General features: G+C 36.3%; 1 protein-coding gene across 2 annotated transcripts in view; it reads left to right on the forward strand.

Moving 5' to 3' along the window:
* Positions 1-20,127, forward strand: part of MCMBP (minichromosome maintenance complex binding protein) — a 69,605-nt gene that overhangs the window by 21,709 nt on the left and 27,769 nt on the right. For both annotated transcript variants that reach the window (XM_059899162.1, XM_059899163.1), the window contains exons 2-7: positions 803-888; positions 1,496-1,636; positions 1,768-1,809; positions 11,317-11,418; positions 16,343-16,487; positions 18,840-18,991. In XM_059899162.1, coding sequence (XP_059755145.1) covers positions 803-888; positions 1,496-1,636; positions 1,768-1,809; positions 11,317-11,418; positions 16,343-16,487; positions 18,840-18,991 — 668 coding nt within the window. The remainder of the gene's footprint in view (positions 1-802; positions 889-1,495; positions 1,637-1,767; positions 1,810-11,316; positions 11,419-16,342; positions 16,488-18,839; positions 18,992-20,127) is intronic.

Genomic DNA, 20,127 nt, shown 5'->3' on the forward strand with positions numbered 1-20,127 from the left:
AAGATAAAGATTGAGGAACTGTTCCAGAATAAAGGAGATTAAAAAAACACGGTAGCTAAAAGCAGTATGTGATTCTAGACTGGGTCCTGTACTGAAGTGGAAAAAGTGCAATGAAGGATAGTGTTGGGTCAAATGACAAGTTGGAATATGGATGGTAGATTAGATAAAAAGTATTGTATCAATTTTGAATTTCCTGAGATTGATAACAAGTACTGTGGTTATATAAGATAATCTCCTTATTCTTAGGAAACACATTGAACTATTTAAAGGTAAAAATAAATGATGTGTGTAATGTAATCTCAGGTGAGTCAGAAAAATATGTGGGAGAGAGGGAGAGCAAGCAAATAAAGTAAAGGGCAAGGTTACAGGTGTTCTTTGTAATTATCATTGTGACATGTTTTTCACTGTGACTTTTTGAAAGTTTGAAATTATTCCCAAATAAAAACTTTAAAAAAACCCACCACCATTCTCTGCTCTTCATTTCAGGGTAATTGTAAAAAAATTTTTTAAATCTGTATAAAAATGTTTTCAAAGATCAGTGTGCTTTTCAAATGATGGTTCCTGTTCTGCTTTGTCTAGGGAGCTTCGTATCTCATTCTGTGGGTGTTCTCAGGAGATTGTTAGCTCCTGAGAGCCTGCAGGGGGTCAGCCTCGCCCTGATTGTAATATCCAACCCCCCAACAAGGCAGCTTCTGGTGTCTTGTTCAGTGCTTCCAATAAGGCGCACACTAAACTAATGTGTGAACATAGTCTGTTACTATAGATTGTACCTTCAGCTTTGAACAGTATATTTTTCTTTCAGCTCAAAATGGAGTTAATCCTGGCTGGGAGAAGAAAGTAATTGAGTATTTTAAGGAAAAGCTGAAGGAAAATAATGCTCCTAAATGGGTGAGCTCATTGCTATTGGGGGGGGGGGGAGGGGTGGGTGGCGAGGGTTGGGCAGACTTGCAGTTTCTCACAGTAGAGCAGTAATCCATACACAGTTTAAATATATATAAATTAATGTGCACTGCCCTCTGCTTTAAGTGCATATGTATTAAAAGGTTTTGGTCTCTTTTGCAACTTAAACTTAAATTCAAGCAAATAAGTGCTTCTATATTGGCGCCTCTAGGTGGCAGTAATTGACCATGAAAAAAATGGGTAGTTGTGAGAGCGATTATCTTTTGTTTTATTGCCTTCATTTTAAAAGAATTGGCATGTACGAGTTTTAAGAGAAGAGCTCAACAAAGCAAATGCCTTTCTGCTAATTGGAAAGTGTTATGAAGGAAAAGCATCCTTTTACATTATAGTCAAATGTCATCATACAAACTTGCAAGAACACAGCAAGTACTTTTGTTTAGCAATTGTGTTGTATTAACCATTGAGATCATTTGGCTCCCTTGATTTTGTGTGTGTGTGGGAATTGCGGGTTGAGTCTGGATATATATGTCTATGTATATGCGCTTAATGTTTTATACACAGAATATTTTGACTTGATTGTTTGTTTTTGTTAAAGGTACCGTCATTGAATGAAGTTCCTCTTCATTATTTGAAACCTAACAGTTTTGTGAAGTTTCGCTGCATGATTCAGGATATGTTTGACCCTGAATTTTACATGGGAGTTTATGAAACTGTTAACCGAAACACAAAAGCACGTGTATGTATTGCTTTTTTCATGAAACTTACTGTTTACAATTAGTAGTATTAATTTTGTCCTTGTGTTGTTTATGGTAATTTTGATTCTGATAGATTGATATAATACTGTTATTTTTTTGCTTTGGGTCATAGGTTCTTCATTTTGGAAAATATAGAGATGTAGCAGAGTGTGGGGTATGTATACTTAAAATATATAAAAAACGTTTTAATGAGAATTTTTTCCGAATCAGGGAATGTATTACTCTCTTTGGTTGGTCATAAATTTATTTATCTTGTGTATAAGTTAGTTCTAAGAAGTCATGTGAAATGTTTTCTTTATTTGCCTTTTACTTGAGTTTCTCTGATATGATTTTTTTTGATCTTCTAAAAATCTCTTAGAAGGTGGAATATTGTAAATGATAAAATTCCTTTCTTTTCCTAATATCTATATACTTGCTTTTTAAAATTACAGGTTATGATAAGTTCTTTTAAAATGAAAAGTAGAGGAAAAATGAAAGAAGATAATTTAGGGCTTTACACGTGCTTAATTAAATTTGATTAAATCCTGCCCTCTTTTCCTGGGAGGAAAAAAGTAAACTTAAGCTTTCTTTGATAAAAGGAAGTAATAGAAACTCTCTTACATATCAGTAATGGGAAAGGGAAGAAGACAGAATCCTGGATATAATTACAGTTGTAAAAGGGTTAGTTTTGAGATAGAAACTTACTAGAAAAGCAATTAAGAGGAACCACAGTATATCTGCATTTTCTTTGGTATTGCTTTTCTGATAGTAGAAGAACAACATGCAGAATTAAACTTAATTTCATTCAGACACCTGTTCAACATGCCTGGCATTGTAACTGGGGAAAGTTTAAAATTTATTTCTGGTTTAATAGTAGAAGAAGATTATCAGCATGTCAAAATATATTAACTAAAAATATCTCTCATATTTTGCTTTTTGTGTGTTTTTCATGTGGTTCTATTGAAACACAGGTGGTAATTTTCAATTGTTAGAGAGAAAACAAGTATCACAGGTGGGGATTGACCAGGCACATGCTGAGGCACGACCCCAGTAGAAAGGTGAGCCTCAGTAGTTACCTCCATTCTGGATCTATTAGATTTCTGCTTTGCAGTCCAGAATCTTAGTTTAATCAAGTTATTTAGGGCTTTTTACATTCTGGGGGTCTGACTCCTGCTTACCCAAACCTCAAGAGGTTGATTTATAAACCCTAATCCCAGCCTGTTAATTCACAGTAGAAATTGTTCCTGTTGAATAAATGTTTTAGCCCAGCGGGCTGATCTGTATGGAAGAAAAGCCCTAATTTGGAAGGTTGCTATAAAGAAAAAATGATAACTTCCTATACTTATTTAGAGTAACGGACTCATGAATGATGGATTCGTTTAATCTTACACATGATGGCCTCCAGCTCTCCCATGTCTTTTTCCTTTAGGATGCCCCATAGCATGCACCGTTGTGCAAGTCTAATGAATCAACTTTAGATTTCCTGCATCCCTTGTTTGAGGGGCCCTAAGCCATATTAGGCTAATAAATTAATACACATTTTTTTCCCTAGTACACAATAATGCAGTGTCTCTATAGCTCAATAATCTCAGCCTCTGGAAATGGGAAAATGAAATAGGTGAGACTGTCCATCTGTGACACTCCCAAAGGCAAAGAGTTTGTATTTTGTACTATGTTGCTAAAGAGTCATAAGTAAAAGCACCATACCAGGAAAAGGGAACTTTGGCCCTGGAAAGAAAGACACAGAAAAAACTTAGCTTATATATATTATCTCAGGCTCAATTGTTATCTCTGGGATTCTTTCTTTCTTTCTTTTCTTCCTTTCTTTTTCTCTTAAAAAATAGAATATAGATTTTATTTACTTTTAAGGGATTTTTTTGGTACTCTAAAAGTAATATGTGTTTGTTGAAGTAATTTTTTCAATATTACATCTTGGGTCCTCTCTGCCTCTTACCTCTAAGTATATTTGAAATAGAGAATATGCCTTTTCTAAGGAATAGTATCTGACTTTTAAATCTCATCTCAGAGCTACCTTGTAATGAGTATTTCACTTAATTCCTATTTAATGGGCTAATTCTGATAGCTTTCTATGAGAGAGACAGTGGGATTACCATGAAAGCTGTCTTTGAAAAAATTTAATAAAATAACATGTTTATTTAAAGGGAGTTAATTTTTTTTCTTTTTTCCTTTAACATCTTTATTGGAGTATAATTGCTTTACAATGTTGTGTTAGTTTCTGCTGTATAAAAAAATGAATCAGCTATATGCATACATATATCCGCATATCTCCTCCCTCTTGAGCCTCCTTCCCACCCTCCTTATCCCACCCCTCTAGGTGGTGGCAGAGCACCAAGCTGATCGCCCTGTGCTATGCAGCTGCTTCCCACTAGTTATCTATTTTACATTTGGTAGTGTATATATGTCAATGTTACTCTCTCACTTCGTCCCAGCTTACCCTTCCCCCTCCCCGTGTCCTCAAGTCCATTCTCTACGTCTGTGTCTTTATTCCCATCCTGCCCCTAGGTTCTTCATGACCAATTTGGGTTTTGTTGTTTTTTTTTAGATTCCATATATATGTGTTAGCATACGGTATTTGTTTTTCTCTTTCTGACTTACTTCACTCTGTAGGACAGACTCTAGGTCCATCCACCTCACTACAAATAACTCAATTTCGTTTCTTTTTATGGCTGAGTAATATTCCATTGTATATATGTGCCACATCTTTTTTATCCATTCATCTGTCAGTGGACACTTAGGTTGCTTCCTTGTCCTGGCTATTGTAAATAGAGCTGCAGTGAACATTGTGGTACATGACTCTTTTTGAATTATGGTTTTCTCAGGGTATATGCCCAGTAGTGGGATTGCTGGGTCATATGGGAGTTCTATTTTTAGTTTTTTAAGGAACCTCCCTACTGTTCTCCATAGTGGCTGTATCAATTTACATTCCCAGCAACAGTGCAAGAGGATTCCCTTTTCTCCACACCCTCTCCAGCATTTATTGTTTGTAGATTTTTTGATGATGGCCATTCTGACAGGTGAGAGATGATACCTCATTGTAGTTTTGATTTGCATTTTTCTAATGATTAGTGATGTTGCGCACCTTTTCATGTGTTTGTTGGCAATCTGTATACCTTCTTTGGAGAAATGTCTATTCAGGCCTTCTGCCCATTTTTGGATTGGGTTGTTTGTTTTTTTGATATTGAGCTGCATGAGCTGCTTGTATATTTTGGAGTTTAATCCTTTGTCCATTGCTTTGTTTGCAGATATTTGCTCCCATTCTGAGGGTTGTCTTTTCATCTTGTTTATGGTTTCCTTTGCTGTGCAAAAGCTTTTAAGTTTCATTAGGTCCCAGTTGTTTATTTTTGTTTTTATTTCCATTTCTCTAGGAGGTGGGTCAAAAAGGATCTTGCTGTGATTTATGTCTGTGTTCTGCCCATGTTTTCCTCTAAGAGTTTTATAGTGTTTGGCCTTACCTTTAGGTCTTTAATCCATTTTGAGTTTATTTTTGTGTATGGTGTTAGGAAGTGTTCTCATTTCATTCTTTTACATGTAGCTGTCCAGTTTTCCCAGCACCACTTATTGAAGAGGCAGTCTTTCCTCCATTGTATACTCTTGCCTCCTTTATCAAAGATAAAGGTGACCGTATGTGCATGGGTTTATCTCTGGACTTTCTATCCTGTTCCATTGAACTATATTTCTGTTTTTGTGCCAGTACCATACTGTCTTGATTACTGTAGCTTTTTTTTTTTTTAATTTATTTATTTTATTTTTGGCTGTGTTGGGTCTTTGCTACTGTGCGCGGGCTTTCTCTAGTTGCAGCTAGCAGGGGCTACTCTTCGTTGTGGTGCGCGGGCTTCTCATTGCGGTGGCTTCTCTTGTTGCACAGCATAGGCTCTAGGCACGTGGGCTTCAGTAGTTGTGTTTCGGGAGCTGTAGAGCGCAGGCTCAGTAGTTGTGGCACATGGGCTTAGTTGCTCCGTGGCATGTGGGATCTTCCCGGACCAAGGCCCGAACCCATATCCCCTGCATTGGCAGGTGGATTCTTAACCTCTGCACCACCAGGGAAACCCTTGATTACTGTAGCTTTGTAGTATAGTCTGAAGTCCCGAGAGACCTGATTTCTCCAGCTCCGTTTTTCTCAAGATTGCTTTGGCTATTTGGGGTCTTTTGTGTTTCCATACAAATTGTGCAATTTTTTGTTCTAAGTTCTGTGAAAAATGCCATTGGTAGTTTGATAGGGAGTGCACTGAATGTGTAGATTGCTTTGGGTAGTATAGTCATTTTCACAATGTTGATTCTTCCAATCCAAGAACATGGTATATCTCTCCGTCTGTTTGTATCATCTTTAATTTGTTTCATCAGTGTCTTACAGTTTTCTGCATACAGGTCTTTTGTCTCCTTAGATAGGTTTATTCCTAGGTATTCTTTTTGTTGCAGTGGTAAATGAGATTGTTTCCTTAATTTCTCTTTCAGATTTTTCATCATTAGTGTATAGGAATGCAAGAGATTTCTGTGCATTAATTTAGTATCCTGCTACTCTACCAGATTTATTGATTAGCTCTAGTATTTTTCTGGTAACATCTTTAGGATTCTCTGTGTATAGTATCATGTCATCTGCAAACAGTGACAGCTTTACTTCTTCTTTTCCTATTTGGATTCCTTTTATTTCTTTTTCTTCTCTGATTGCTGTGGCTAAAACTTTCAAAACTGTGTTGAATAATAGCGGTGAGAGTGGGCACCCTTGTCTTGTTCCTGATCTTAGAGAAAATGGTTTCAGTTTTTCACCATTGAGAACGATGTTGGCTGTGGGTTTGTCATATATGGCCTTTATTATGTTGAGGTAGGTTCCCTCTATGCCTACTACCTGGAGGGTTTTTATCATAAATGGGTGTTCAATTTTGTCAAAAGCTTTTTCTGCATCTATTGAGATTATCATATGGTTTTTTATCCTTCAGTTTGTTAATATGGTGTATCATATTGATTGATTAGCGTATATTGAAGAATCCTTGCATTCCTGGGATAAACCCCACTTGATCACGGTGTATGATCCTCTTAATGTGTTGTTGGATTCTGTTTGCTAGTATTTTGTTGAGGATTTTAGCATCTATGTTCCTCAGAGATATTGGCCTGTAGTTTTATTTTTCTGTGACATCTTTGTCTGGTTTTGGTATCGGGGTGATGGTGGCCTCGTAGAATGAGTTTGGGAGTGTTCCTCCCATTGCTGTATTTTGGAAGAGTTTGAGAAGGATAGGTGTTAGCTCTTCTCTAAATGTTTGATAGAATTCGCCTGTGAAGCCATCTGGTCCTGAGCTTTTGTTTGTTGGAAGATTTTTAATCACAGTCTCAATTTCAGTGCTTGTGATTGGTCTGTTTATATTTTCTATTTCTTCCTGGTTCAGTCTCGGAAGGTTGTGCTTTTCTAAGAATGTGTCCATTTCTTCCAGGTTGTCCATTTTATTGGCATATAGTTGCTTGTAGTAATCTCTCATGATCCTTTGTATTTCTGCAGTGTCAGTTTTTACGTTTCCTTTTTCATTTCTAATTCTATTGATTTGAGTCTTCTCCCTTTTTTTCTTGATGAGTCTGGCTAATGGTTTATCAATTTTGTTTATCTTCTCAAAGAACCAGCTTTTAGTTTTATTGATCTTTGCTATTGTTTCCTTCATTTCTTTTTCATTTATTTCTGATCTGATCTTTATGATTTCTTTCCTTCTGCTAACTTTGGGGTATTTTTGTTCTTCTTTCTCTAATTGCTTTAGGTGTAAGGTTAGGTTGTTTATTTGAGATGTTTGTTGTTTCTTGAGGTAGGATTGTATTGCTATAAACTTCCCTCTTAGAACTGCTTTTGCTGCATCCCATAGCTTTTGGGTTGTTGTGTTTTCATTGTCATTTGTTTCTAGGTAGTTTTTGATTTCCTCTTTGATTTCCTCAGTGATCTCTTGGTTATTTAGTAACATATTGTTTAGCCTCCATGTGTTTGTATTTTTTACAGTTTTTTTTCCTGTAATTGATACCTAGTCTCATAGCATTGTGGTCAGAAAAGATACTTAATACGATTTCAATTTTCTTAAATTTACCAAGGCTTGATTTGTGACCCAAAATATGGTCTATCCTGGAGAATGTTCCATGAGCACTTGAGAAGAAAGTGTATTCTGTTGTTTTTGGATGGAATGTCCTATAAATATCAATTAAGTCCATCTTGTTTAATGTATCATTTAAAGCTTGTATTTCCTTATTTATTTTCATTTTTGTTGATCTGTCCCTTGGTGAAAGTGGGGTGTTAAAGTCCCCTACTATTTTTGTGTTACTGTTGATTTCTCCTTTTATGGCTGTTAGCATTTGTCTTATGTATTGAGGTGCTCCTATGTTGGGTGCATATATATTTGTAATTGTTATATCGTCTTGGATTGATCCCTTGATCATTATGTAGTGTCCTTCTTTGTCTCTTGTGATAGTCTTTGTTTTAAAGTCTATTTTGTCTGATATGAGAATTGCTACTCCAGCTTTCTTTTGATTTCCCTTTGCATGGAATATCTTTTTCCATCCCCTCACTTTCAGTCTGTATGTGTCCCTAGGTCTGAAGTGGGTCTGTTGTAGACAGCATATGTATGGGTCTTGTTTTTGTATCCATTCAGCCAGTCTGTTTCTTTTGGTTGGAGTATTTAAACCATTTACATTTAAGGTAATTATTGATATTTATGGTCCTATTACCATTTTCTTAATTGTTTGGGGTTTTTTTTTTTTAACATCTTAATTGGAGTATAATGGCTTTACAAAGGTGTGTTAGTTTCTGCTTTATAACAAAGTGAATCAGTTATACATATACATATGTTCCCATATCTCTTCCCTCTTGCGTCTCCCTCCCTCCCACCCTCCCTATCCCACCCCTGTAGGTGGTTACAGAGCACCAAGCTGATCTCCCTGTGCTATGTGGCTGCTTCCCACTAGCTATCTGTTTTATATTTGGTAGTGTATATATGTCCATGCCACTCTCTCACTTTGTCCCAGCTTACCCTTTCCCCTCCCCACGTCCTCAAATCCATTCTCTAGTAGTTCTGTGGTTTTATTCCCGTCCTGCCCCTAGGTTCTTCATGACCATTTTGGGTTTTGTTGTTTTTTTTTAGATTCCATATATATGTGTTAGCATACGGTATTTGTTTTTCTCTTTCTGACTTACTTCACTCTGTAGGACAGACTCTAGGTCCATCCATCTCACCCCAAATAACTCAATTTCGTTTCTTTTTATGGCTGAGTAATATTCCATTGTATATATGTGCCACATCTTCTTTCAATCTGTCGATGGACATTTAGGTTGCTTCCATGTCCTGGCTATTGTAAATAGTGCTGCAGTGAACATTGTGGTACATGACTCTTTTTGAATTATGGTTTTCTCAGAGTATATGCCCAGTAGTGGGATGGGTCATATGGTAGTTCTATTTTTAGTGTTTTAAGGAACCTCCATACTGTTCTCCATACTGGCTGTCTCAATTTACATTCCCACCAACAGTGCAAGGAGGGTTCTCTTTTCTCCACACCCTGTCTAGCATTTATCGTTTGTAGATTTTTTGATGATGGCCATTCTTACTGGTGTGAGGTGATACCTCATTGTAGTTTCGGTTTGCATTTCTCTAATGATTAGTGATGTTGAGCATCTTTTCATGTGTTTGTTGGCAATCTGTGTATCTTTGGAGAAATGTCTATTTATGTCTTCTGCGCATTTCTGGATTGGGTTGTTTGTTTTTTTGATATTGAGCTGCATGAGCTGCTTGTAAATTTTGGAGATTAATCCTTTGTCAGTTGCTTCATTTGCAAATATTTTCTCCCATTCTGAGGGTTGTCTTTTCATCTTGTTTATGTTTTCCTTTGCTGTGCAAAAGCTTTTAAGTTTCATTAGGTCCCATTTGTTTATTTTTGTTTTTATTTCCATTACTCTAGGAGGGGTCAAAAAGGATCTTGCTGTGATTTATGTCATAGAGTGTTCTGCCTATGTTTTCCTCTAAGAGTTTGATAGTATCTGGCCTTATATTTAGGTCTTTAATCCATTTTGAGTTTATTTTTGTGTATGGTGTTAGGAAGTGTTCTAATTTCATTCTTTTACATGTAGCTGTCCAGTTTTCCCAGCACCACTTATTGAAGAGGCTGTCTTTTCTCCATTGTATATTCTTGCCTCCTTTATCAAAAATAAGGGGACAGTATGTGTGTGGGTTTAGCTATCTCTGGGGTTTCTATCCTGTTCCTTGAGTTTGTTTTTGCACATCTTTTCCTTCTCTTGTGTTTCCTGCCTGGAGAAGTTCCTTTAGCATTTGTTGTAAAGCTGCTTTGGTGGTGCTGAATTCTCTTAACTTTTGCTTATCTGTAAAGGTTTTAATTTCTCCATCGAATCTGAATGAGATCCTTGCCAGGTAGAGTAATCTTGGTTGTAGGCTTTTCCCTTTAATCACTTTGAGTATGTCCTGTCACTCCCTCTGGTTTGCAGAGTTTCTGCTGAAAAATCAGCTGTTAACCTTATCGGGATTCCCTTGTATGTTAATTGTTGCTTTTCCCTTGCTGATTTTAATATTTTTTCTTTGTATTTAATTTTTGATAGTTTCATTAATATGTGTCTCAGTGTGTCTCTTTGGGTTTATCCTGTATGGTACTCTCTGTGCTTCCTGGACTTGATTGACTCTTTCCTTTACCATGTTAGGGAAGTTTTTGACTGTAATCTCTTCAAGTATTTTCTCAGCCCCTTTCTTTTCCTCTTCTTCTGGGACCCCTGTAATTCAAACGTTGGTGCGTTTAATGTTGTCCCAGAGATCTCTGAGATTGTCCTCAATTCTTTTCATTCTTTTTTCTTTATTCTGCTCCCTGGCAGTTATTTCCATCATTTTATTTTGCAGCTCACCTAACCGTTCTTCTGCCTCAGTTATTCTGCTATTGATTCCTTCTAGAGTATTTTTTTTTTTCTTTGGCCGTGGCACACGGCATGCGGGATCCTAGCTCCCCGAACAGGGATCGAACCCGCGCCCCCTGCAGTGGGAGCGCAGCGTCTTAACCACTGGACCGCCAGGGAAGGCCCTAGAGTATTTTTAATTTCAGTAATTATGTTCTTCATCACTGTTTGTTTGCTCTTCATTTCTTCTAGATCCTTGTTAAATGTTTCTTGTATTTTCTCCATTCTGTTTCCGAGATTTTTGGATAATCTTTACTATCATAGCTCTGAATTCTTTTTCAGGTAGGTTGCCTATTTCGTCTTCATTTATTTGGTCTGTTGTTTCTTTTTTTTTTTTTTTGTTCTCTTTTTGATGGGTGGTGCTGTATTCTTGTCTTACTGGTTGTTTGGCCTGAGACATCCAGCACTGGAGTTTGCAGACAGTTGGATAGAGCCAGTGTTGGTGCTGAAATGAGGACCTCCGGGAGGCCTCACTCTGATTAATATTCAAAGGGATTTAATTTTGTAACCTAGGGTGCTGTATATTTGGATTTGAAGGAAGGTACTATATTGATTATTGCATTTGAAATGATTTTATGTCCGTTTTCTTTTCAAAAATGATAGTTTGGATTTAGTAGTTGCTTGTTAATTAACGCTTAATATGAAAGTATTTACTGTGATTTTATAAATAACATGGAAATATGGTTGCTAATTTTTAAAGTTTTTTTAATAAATTTTTTTTAATAAAATAAAATTTTGTGTACATCACAGCCGCAGCAAGAAGTTGATTTAAACTCTCCACGAACTACCACTTTGGAAAGACAGACTTTCTATTGTGTTCCAGTGCCGGGAGAATCCACGTGGGTAAAAGAAATATCCTTTATCTGAACCTTCTTATGTGTTGAATGGTTACTGATTATTTTCTTAATTGAAGAGACCACATTTCACATTTTGATTTTTTTTTTAAACTTAGTCTTTTTACCTCAGTGAAGGTAGCTGGAAAAGAAAATTATTCTTCATTTATAGAGCTTGGCTTTATTTTAATAAAATATGTTTCCTTTGTCCTAAACAAGAAAATCTATAAAACAACCTTCAGTATTCATCACTGAGAAATGATAAAATTATGGTGCATTCTGCTAGTGAAATACTGTTTAAAAGATTGAGGTGGATTTAAAGGGACTGAAAAAGAGAGTTGCACAATCATTAAGTAAAAAAACTAGTTTTAAATTAGAACTCATTCTAATTTTATTAAGGGGAAACATGTTTCTTCTTTTGAGAGATTGTGGAGACATCTCATTCTCATTTTTATTTTTTTTAGTTACTAATTTTTTTAGGCATAGTTCACATACTGAAATGCACAGATTTTAAAGGTATACTTAAGTGGTTTGGATAAATGCATACACCTGTAATTTGCACACGCATCGAAGTAAAGAACTTTGTGCCTTTTTCCCGTCACCACCTCCTCCCCACGACTGCTCTGATTTCTTTCACTATAGCTTAATTTTACGTATTCTTGAATGTCATACAAATGGAATCATATAACGTATAGTCTTTTGTGTCTGATATCTTTTATTCAGCATAATGCATTTGAGAGTCATCCATGTGTATCCATAGTTCATTCCTTTTTATTGCTGATGGTATTTGTTTATATAATCTCCAATTGATGAACATATGGGTTGTTTCCAGTTTGAGGCCAGGCATTTTTTTGATGAGATTTTAACTTATTAAATCAGTTTTTTAACAGATACTTTGTGTTGGTTGTGATAAATTTGTGTATCTCTCAAGGAATGTTTCACAATCATTGAATCACAGTTCTTGAATTTATTGACATAAAACTTTCATAGTATTTCCTTATTTTCCTTTTAATGTCTAAGGGATATCTAACAATGATCTTTTCATTTCCAAAATGTTAATTTATTTTTCTCTTCTATCCTTGATTAGTATTGCTAGGGGTTTGTCAGAGAATCAACTTTTTCTTTAATTTTTTGTTTTCTATTTCATTGATTTTTGCTCTTATTTCCTTCGTTTTTAGTAATGGTTTTAATTTTTTTTTTAACCTTAAGGTTAGTGTGCAGATCATTCATTTCATATCTTCCTTTTCTAATATTAGCATTTAAGGCCATAAAATTCTCTCTAATTACTGCTTTAGTTGGATCCCACAAATTTTGACTTGTTTTTACTCTCATTCAGTTCAAAATATTTTCTAATTTCCTTTGTGATTTCTTCTTTGATCCTTGAGCCTCACTACAATATACTTCTATTTATCTTTTAAACAGTTGTCTCCTACATAAATTTAGAAATGAGGGGGAAAAATTACATCTTTTATGTTGCATAAATATTTATCATTTCTAGCTCTTTTTGGCTTTGTTTTTGTCTGGAATCATTTCACTGAGCCTTTTTTTTTAGGTACTGATCTGTTGGTGATAAATTTTCTCAGCTTTTTTTCAACTGAAAATGTCTTTATTTCACCCTTGTGTGTGTGTGTGTGTGTGTGTGTGTGTGTGTTGTGGTGCTGCATTGTGCAGCATGCCGGGTCTTAGTTCCCTGACCAGGGATCGACATGCCCCCTGCATTGGGGGCATGGAGTCTTAACCACTGGACCGCTAGGGAGGTCCCTCACCTTTATTTTTGAAGGATATTTTCAGTGGTTGTAGAACCTTTTTTTTTCTCCCAGTGGTTATGGAATCCTTGATTGACAGGTATCTCCCATCTTCAACACTTTAATGATATTGTTCCATTGTCTTCTGGCCTCCATTGTTTTTTGATAAAAGGATAGCTATCATTTTTATCATTGTCACCTGTATGTTATGGGTCTTTAATTTTCCTCTGGCTGCTTCTAATATTCTCTGTGGTTTTCAGCAGCTTGACTATGATGTGCCCATGTCTGGGTTTTTTGTGTTTCTCTTGCTTGGGTTTTATTGAGCTTTTAGACCTGTGGGTTGATATTTTTCAGAAGATTTCAGCCATTATTTCTTCAAATATTTTTCTGTCCCGGTCTCATCTTTTTCTCGTTTTCTGGGGCTCAAATCACATGGTTGTAGACTAATTATTATTGTTCTCAGGTGATTGAGGGTTTTTTTTTTCCATTTTATTTTTTAGTTCTAGATTTTTTCATTTGGTTCTTTTTCTTTGTTTCCATTTTTCTGATGATAGTCCTCATCTTTTCTTTTAAAATTGTAAATTTTGGAGTTGCTTTTTAATGCCCTTGTCTGCTAATTCCAACATCCAGGTTGTCTCTGGGTTGTTGTTTTTTTTTCTATTGATACTGTTTTAAATCCTGCTTATAGGCCATACTTTCCTGCTTCTTCACATAATTAATCATGTGCTATGATTACTTATGCTCTATACAGCACTGTTGAAAGTTTACTTTTGTCTTCAAGAATGTTGAATTTTGTTCTGGCAGGCAGGTAGTTTAAGTGGATCACTTTGATCATGTCAAGGCTTGGTTTTGGGATTTGTTAAGGTAGGTATGAGTGTCACTTACAGTGTAGGATGTAGTCCTTACTTGCGAGATGTGCTATCTCCGGGTCTCACCTAAGTGCTCGTGATTCTCAGCAGGGTCCAGTTCTAGTATTGTACAACTTCCAGAATCTCTGCTAAGCTCCCAACCAAGCAGCAGCTGTTCTCTCCCAGGGCTCTATCTGCAGCTCCTTCCTCTCTAACAGTTCTGCAAATTCCAGTTGCTTCAGTAGCCCTGAGCTATGTGCTCTGTTTTCTCTACCAGCAAGAGCAGAACCTCCACTTCCCTTTGCTGCAATTTGGAATATGCCCCTGAGAGAGCTGGGGACAATGTGGAGTTTACCTGTGGTGTTTCTTCTCATTCAAGGATCATAACCTTATGTTCCTTGTTGTCCAAAGTCTGAAAACAGTTGCTTCATGCCTTTTGTCCAGTTTTACAGGTTTTTTGTTTTTTTAATTGAAGTATAGTTGATTTACAATATTGTGTTAGTTTCAGGTATCAGCAAAGTGATTCAGTTATGCATATATATATATGTATTCTTTTTTAAAGTTTCTTTTCCAGTATAGTTTATTTCAGGACATTGAATATATTTCCTTGTGCTAAGCAGTAAATTCTTGTCATTTATCTATTTTATATATGGTAGTGTGCATCTGTCAGTCCCATACTCCCAATTTATCCCTCCCCCGCCAGCCCCTACCCTTCCCCTTTGGTAACCATGAGTTTGTTTTCTATGTCTGTGAGTCTGTTTCTATTTTATAAATAAGTTCATTTGTACTATTTTTTTATATCTCACATATAAGTGGTATCATATAATATTTGTCTTTCTCTGTCCGACTTACTTCACTTAATATGATAATCTCTGGGTCCATCCATGTTGCTGCAGATGGCATTATTTCATTCTTTTTCATGGCTGAGTAATATCCCAGTGTGTGTGTATGTGTGTGTGTGTGTGTGTGTATGTATGTATGTGTATACACACCACATCTTTATCCATTCATCTGTTGATGGACATTTAGGTTGCTTCCATGGCTTGGCTATTGTTACTAGTGCTGCTTTGAACATTGGGGTGCATGTATCTTTTCAAATTAGAGCTTTTGTCTTTTCTGTATATATGCCCAGGAGTGAGATTGCTGGATCATAATGGTAACTCTATTTTTAGTTTTTTAAGGAGCCTCCATTCTGTTTTCCATAGGGGCTGCACCAATTTACATTCCCACCAACAGTGTAGGAGGGTTCCCTTTTCTCCACACTCTCTCCAGCATTTATTATTTGTAGACTTTTTTAGTATATGTGCTGCCGAAGCGAGCACTATTTGTAGACTTTTTGATGATGGCCATTCTGACCAGTGTGAAGTGATTATACCTCATTGTAGTTTTGATTTGCATTTCTCTAATAATTAGCGATGTTGAGCATCTTTTCATGTGCGTGTTGGCCTTCTATATTCCGTCTTTGGAGAAGTGTTTGTTTAGATCTTCTGCCCATTTTTTGATTGGGTTGTTTGTTTTTTTCTTATTGAGTTGTATGAGCTGTTTGTATATTTTGGAAATTAAGCCCTTGTAGGTCTCATCTTTTGCAAATATTTTCTCCCAGTCCATAGGTTGTCTTTTCATTTTATTTATGGTTCCTTTTCTGTGTGAAAGCTTATAAGTTTGATTAGGTCCCATTTGTTTATTTTTGCTTTTATTTCTATTGCCTTGGGAGATCAGTTTTACAGTTCTTTACAGCAAGGTAGGGGGCATAAGTTTGAGCTGTTAATTCTTATGACCCAAACTGGAAGTTCAACCTTCTTTTATTAAAAAGAAATTTTTGTTATTCTGGGTTTTTTAAAAAATTGAGGTGTGGTTGATTTACAATAGTGTTTTAATTTCAGGTGTACAACATAGTGATTCAAAATTTTGATAGATTATACTCCATATTTATTATAAAATATTGGCTGTATTCCCTGTGTTATACAACAGGGGTCCCCAACCCCTGGGCCGTGGCCTGTTAGGAACTGGGCCGCACAGCAGGAGGTGAGCGGCAGGTGAGCGAGGGAAACTTCATTTTGCCGCTCCCCATCGCTCTCATTACCGCCTGAACCATCCCCCCCATACACACACACCCGTCCGGGAAAAGTTGTCTTCCATGAAACTGGTCCCTGGTGCCAGAAAGGTTGGGGACCGCTGCTATACAATATATCCTTATAGCTTATTTATTGTATACATCAACCTTCTTTTAAAAATACATTTTTATTTTAACCAAACTGCCAAAGTAATAGTCTTTTATTAGTCACCTAGGTAGGGTAACTTAACGATATTCCCCAGTTCATGAAAATCTTTCCTTAACCTTTCATTTAACGCCTATGTTAATACAAACCAAGCTCGAGTCAGCCCTTCAACGTCCTACACTCCCAGTCGTCACAAGAGGAGTTATGAAGATGATGAAGATATGGACCTACAGCCGAATAAACAGAAAGAGCAGCATGCGGGTGCCAGAGAAGCAGGTAGTGTGTGCCATTGGGCTTTCGGTAGACTTCTGGTCTCTTGCAGTAGATTCGTATTCAGAATTAATTGTTGTATAATGTAGCTCTAGATTTAGGAGCTGGCAGTGATTTGACAACTTTGCTTTGAGGTTTATCAGAATTATAGACAGTTTTGAGAGTTTGAACAGTTACTCTTTGGTCAGACTGTGCTTCATAATTGAGCAGTTAGGCATCACTTAGTGAGAAGTGGCTACTCTACGGTCAGTTGTTAAGGGTCTCAATTTGGGTAGCTGGAAAAGTCTTTTATCTTTCTTCATATTTTTTTTTAATCTCAGCTTTTAAGTAATATGAAGTACTCTACTGTAAAAGTGACTTATTTATATCTGAAACATCCTTATTTTCTTTTTGGAATAGTGATGCTTTAATTAGTAAGACTGAAAACACTGGAGGAAAAATGTGTAATTGTGGTATACTGGATTTCTTACTCCTAAACTTCAAAGCAAATAACCCTTAGAATAGTCACAGTTCTGATTGTTCTATTTATGTAAGTTTGTAGTGGTTTATGTATTAAAATTGATTAAAACACAATTCTGATTAAAACAAGGAGACCAAAAGTTGAAATTTTCTAAGAGAATCAGAGAATTTCAAAATTAGTATATATCATTATTGATTTCGCCAATCACAGTTATTATGAGCACTGAATTCCTTCATATGGCAGATAGATAAGTTTGTCTTTATTTCTCCTTCTGTGTCCCGTCATTTCTCTTTAGCATCTTTAATCCAGGGACAAGTTAAAGGCAGAGGAGGTAAAAACAAATCAGTCTAGTTAATTTGAATGTGAAGGATGGGTTGAGAGGGCAAATATAACAATCAATGGTAAACAAAGATTTACTACTGAATTTCATTTAATCATATATTATTCTACTTTATAAGTTCATACTACCATATTTCTTTAATGCTAAGGCATATTTTAATGTTTTAAAAATTGGAATGTTTTATACTAAATGCATACAAATGTGATAGTGTTCTTTTTCTCCACTCACCCCCCAAATGTTTATTAAATTTAACGGTGTATCATAACAATAAATAACATATTAGAATCCAAGACATATGGTAATTCTCTTATCTGTTGATGCTTCTTTCTATTTCTTGCCCCTTTTGTTTGAGTATCATACTTTTCAGGGCTTTTGAATACATTTGAATGCATTATTTACGTAAAGTTTACCTTGTTTGTTGGTTTCTAGGCAATCTCTCAGGCTGTATATATATTTTAAGCTGTTTTGGAGATAAGTGTAGAATCACATGCAGTTGTAAAACATAAGAGAGATCCTGTATATACTTGATCCAGTTTCATCTGGGTCAACATCTTGCATAATTAATAGTAGAATATCATAACCAGGAAATGGATATTGATATAGTCCATAGACCTTATTCAGAATTCACATTTTTACATGCAGTTATTTTTGTGCATGTGTATGTATTTAGTTCTATGCAGTTTCATCACATGTGTAGATTCATGTGACTACTACCACAGTCAGGATACAGAACAGTTCATTACCTGGATCTCTCATGTTGCCCTTTTATAATCATACCCACCTCTCCTGCCTCTCTACCTCCCCCCTGGCAACCACTAATTTGTTCTTCATCCCTATAATTTTGTCATTTTAAGAATGTTACATAAATGGAATCATGTAGTATATAGACTTTGTAGATTGGCTTTTTTCATTCAGCAAAATTCCCTTGAGATCCATTCAAGTTGTTGCTTATATCAATATTTTATTCCTTTTTATTGCTGAGCAATATTGTGTGGTATGGGAAGCTATATTTTAATTCTAACTAGTTATCAGCCCTAAACTGTGACTACTTTAGGGGTAGAGGCTATCTTTAAATGATCTTTTGTATCCCCAGCAACTAGTCTGATTCCTGGTACATAGTGGACATTAATAGATGTTTGGTAAATGAGTTTATTGCTATATAGTTTTATTCTACTTAATAAGTAGAAAGAAGTATGTTCTACAAAGGTGTTTTTGTTGTCAGTAGACCCATGTACTCCTTGGGTCAAAGATGTCAAGTAACCATGTTAAATATTAACTTCTAAAGTTACTTAGATGAGATTTGATTGGGGGGGGGATTTGTTGCCATTTTATTGCAGGGGGAAAGTGATTACACTTTCAGATCTTCATAATAATCTTTGTTCTCTTGATAGGTCAAAGGGGTTCTAGTATGTGTTATTTCCTTAAAAACTGTAACAACTTGAAGTTTGCAAGCTCAGAAGCATCATTTCTATCAAATTCAAAAGGCTGTTTAGGAATGTTCTTTATCTCCAGGAAGCCTTAGCAATGACGATGTGCAATGCTGTCCCTTTGAATTTAGGGAGTGTTGGTGGTCTTCAGTGGTGTGGAGAACCAAAACGTTTAGAAACAGAAGCTTCTTCTGGACAACAGCTGAACTCGCTAAACCTCTCTTCTCCTTTTGATCTGAATTTTCCACTGCCAGGAGAGAAGGGTCCTGCATGCCTCGTGAAGGTAATAAAATCTTTCATAGACCTGATGCTGACAAAGATGTGTTAAGTGTCTCAGAAATTAAAACAGAAAACTCTTAGCATTTGTATTAGCAAGTTTTCTCTTGCTGCTGTAACAAATCACCGCAAACTTCACGGCTTGAAACAACAAAATTTATCATTTTGCAGGCTTTAGGCCAGAAGTCCAACATGGATCTCACTGGGGGTAAAATTCAGGTGACAGCAAGACTGGTTCCTCTCTGGAGGCTTTAGGGGGGGAATCTGTTTTCTTGCCTTTTCCAGCTTTTGGAGGCTGCCATTATTCCTTGGCTTGTGGCCCCTTCCTCCATCTTCCAAGTCAGCAGTAATGTAGCCCTCTGACCATTTCTTCATAGTCACATCTCCCTCTGACCATAGATAGGAGAGATTCTCCAATTTTAAGGACATGTATGATTGAATTGAGCCCACCCATGCAATCCAGAATAATCTCCCCATCTTAGGGTCCTTAATTTATACAAGTTCCTTTTACATGTAAGGTAACATACTCAAGGATTCCAGTGATTAAGATGTGGATATTGGTCGGAGTGGTGGGGGGACCTTTTTTTGCCTGCCACAGCATTGTTTACAAAAAATGGATATTTCAGATAGATGTGGAACAACTTTTAAATTAATATCTATTTCCTTCCTATATCATTTCTAACTTACTAATATCTGCTTTATTTTTTAATTAATTAATTTATTGGCTGCGTCGGGTCTTAGTCGCGTGGGATCTTTGTTGCGGTGCGTTGGCCTCTCTCTAGTTGAGACGCGCAGGCTATGTAGTTGCAGCACGGGCGTAGTTGCCCCACCACATGTGGGATCTTAGTTCCTGGACCAGGGATCGAACCTGCGTACCTTGCATGGGGAGGCGGATTCTTAACCGCTGGACCACCAGGGAATTCCCTATCTGCTTTATTTTCATCATTCTTCCTTTTCTTATCAAAAGCCATTTCTCACTTAGATTTAAAATAAGGTAGAAGGAAAGAAATCTGTTAATAGTTTGTTCCCCTATTCTGCTTATTCTGATTTTTTAATCATGAGAGGTGAACAAGTGATACAAGTTTCAGAAATGATCACTGAGAATTTCTGTTCTTAGTTGTTGTGGTTTTAACTTAAATGGCA

Source organism: Balaenoptera ricei, chromosome 16 (genome assembly GCF_028023285.1).
Source record: "Balaenoptera ricei isolate mBalRic1 chromosome 16, mBalRic1.hap2, whole genome shotgun sequence".
NCBI lineage: Eukaryota > Metazoa > Chordata > Mammalia > Artiodactyla > Balaenopteridae > Balaenoptera > Balaenoptera ricei.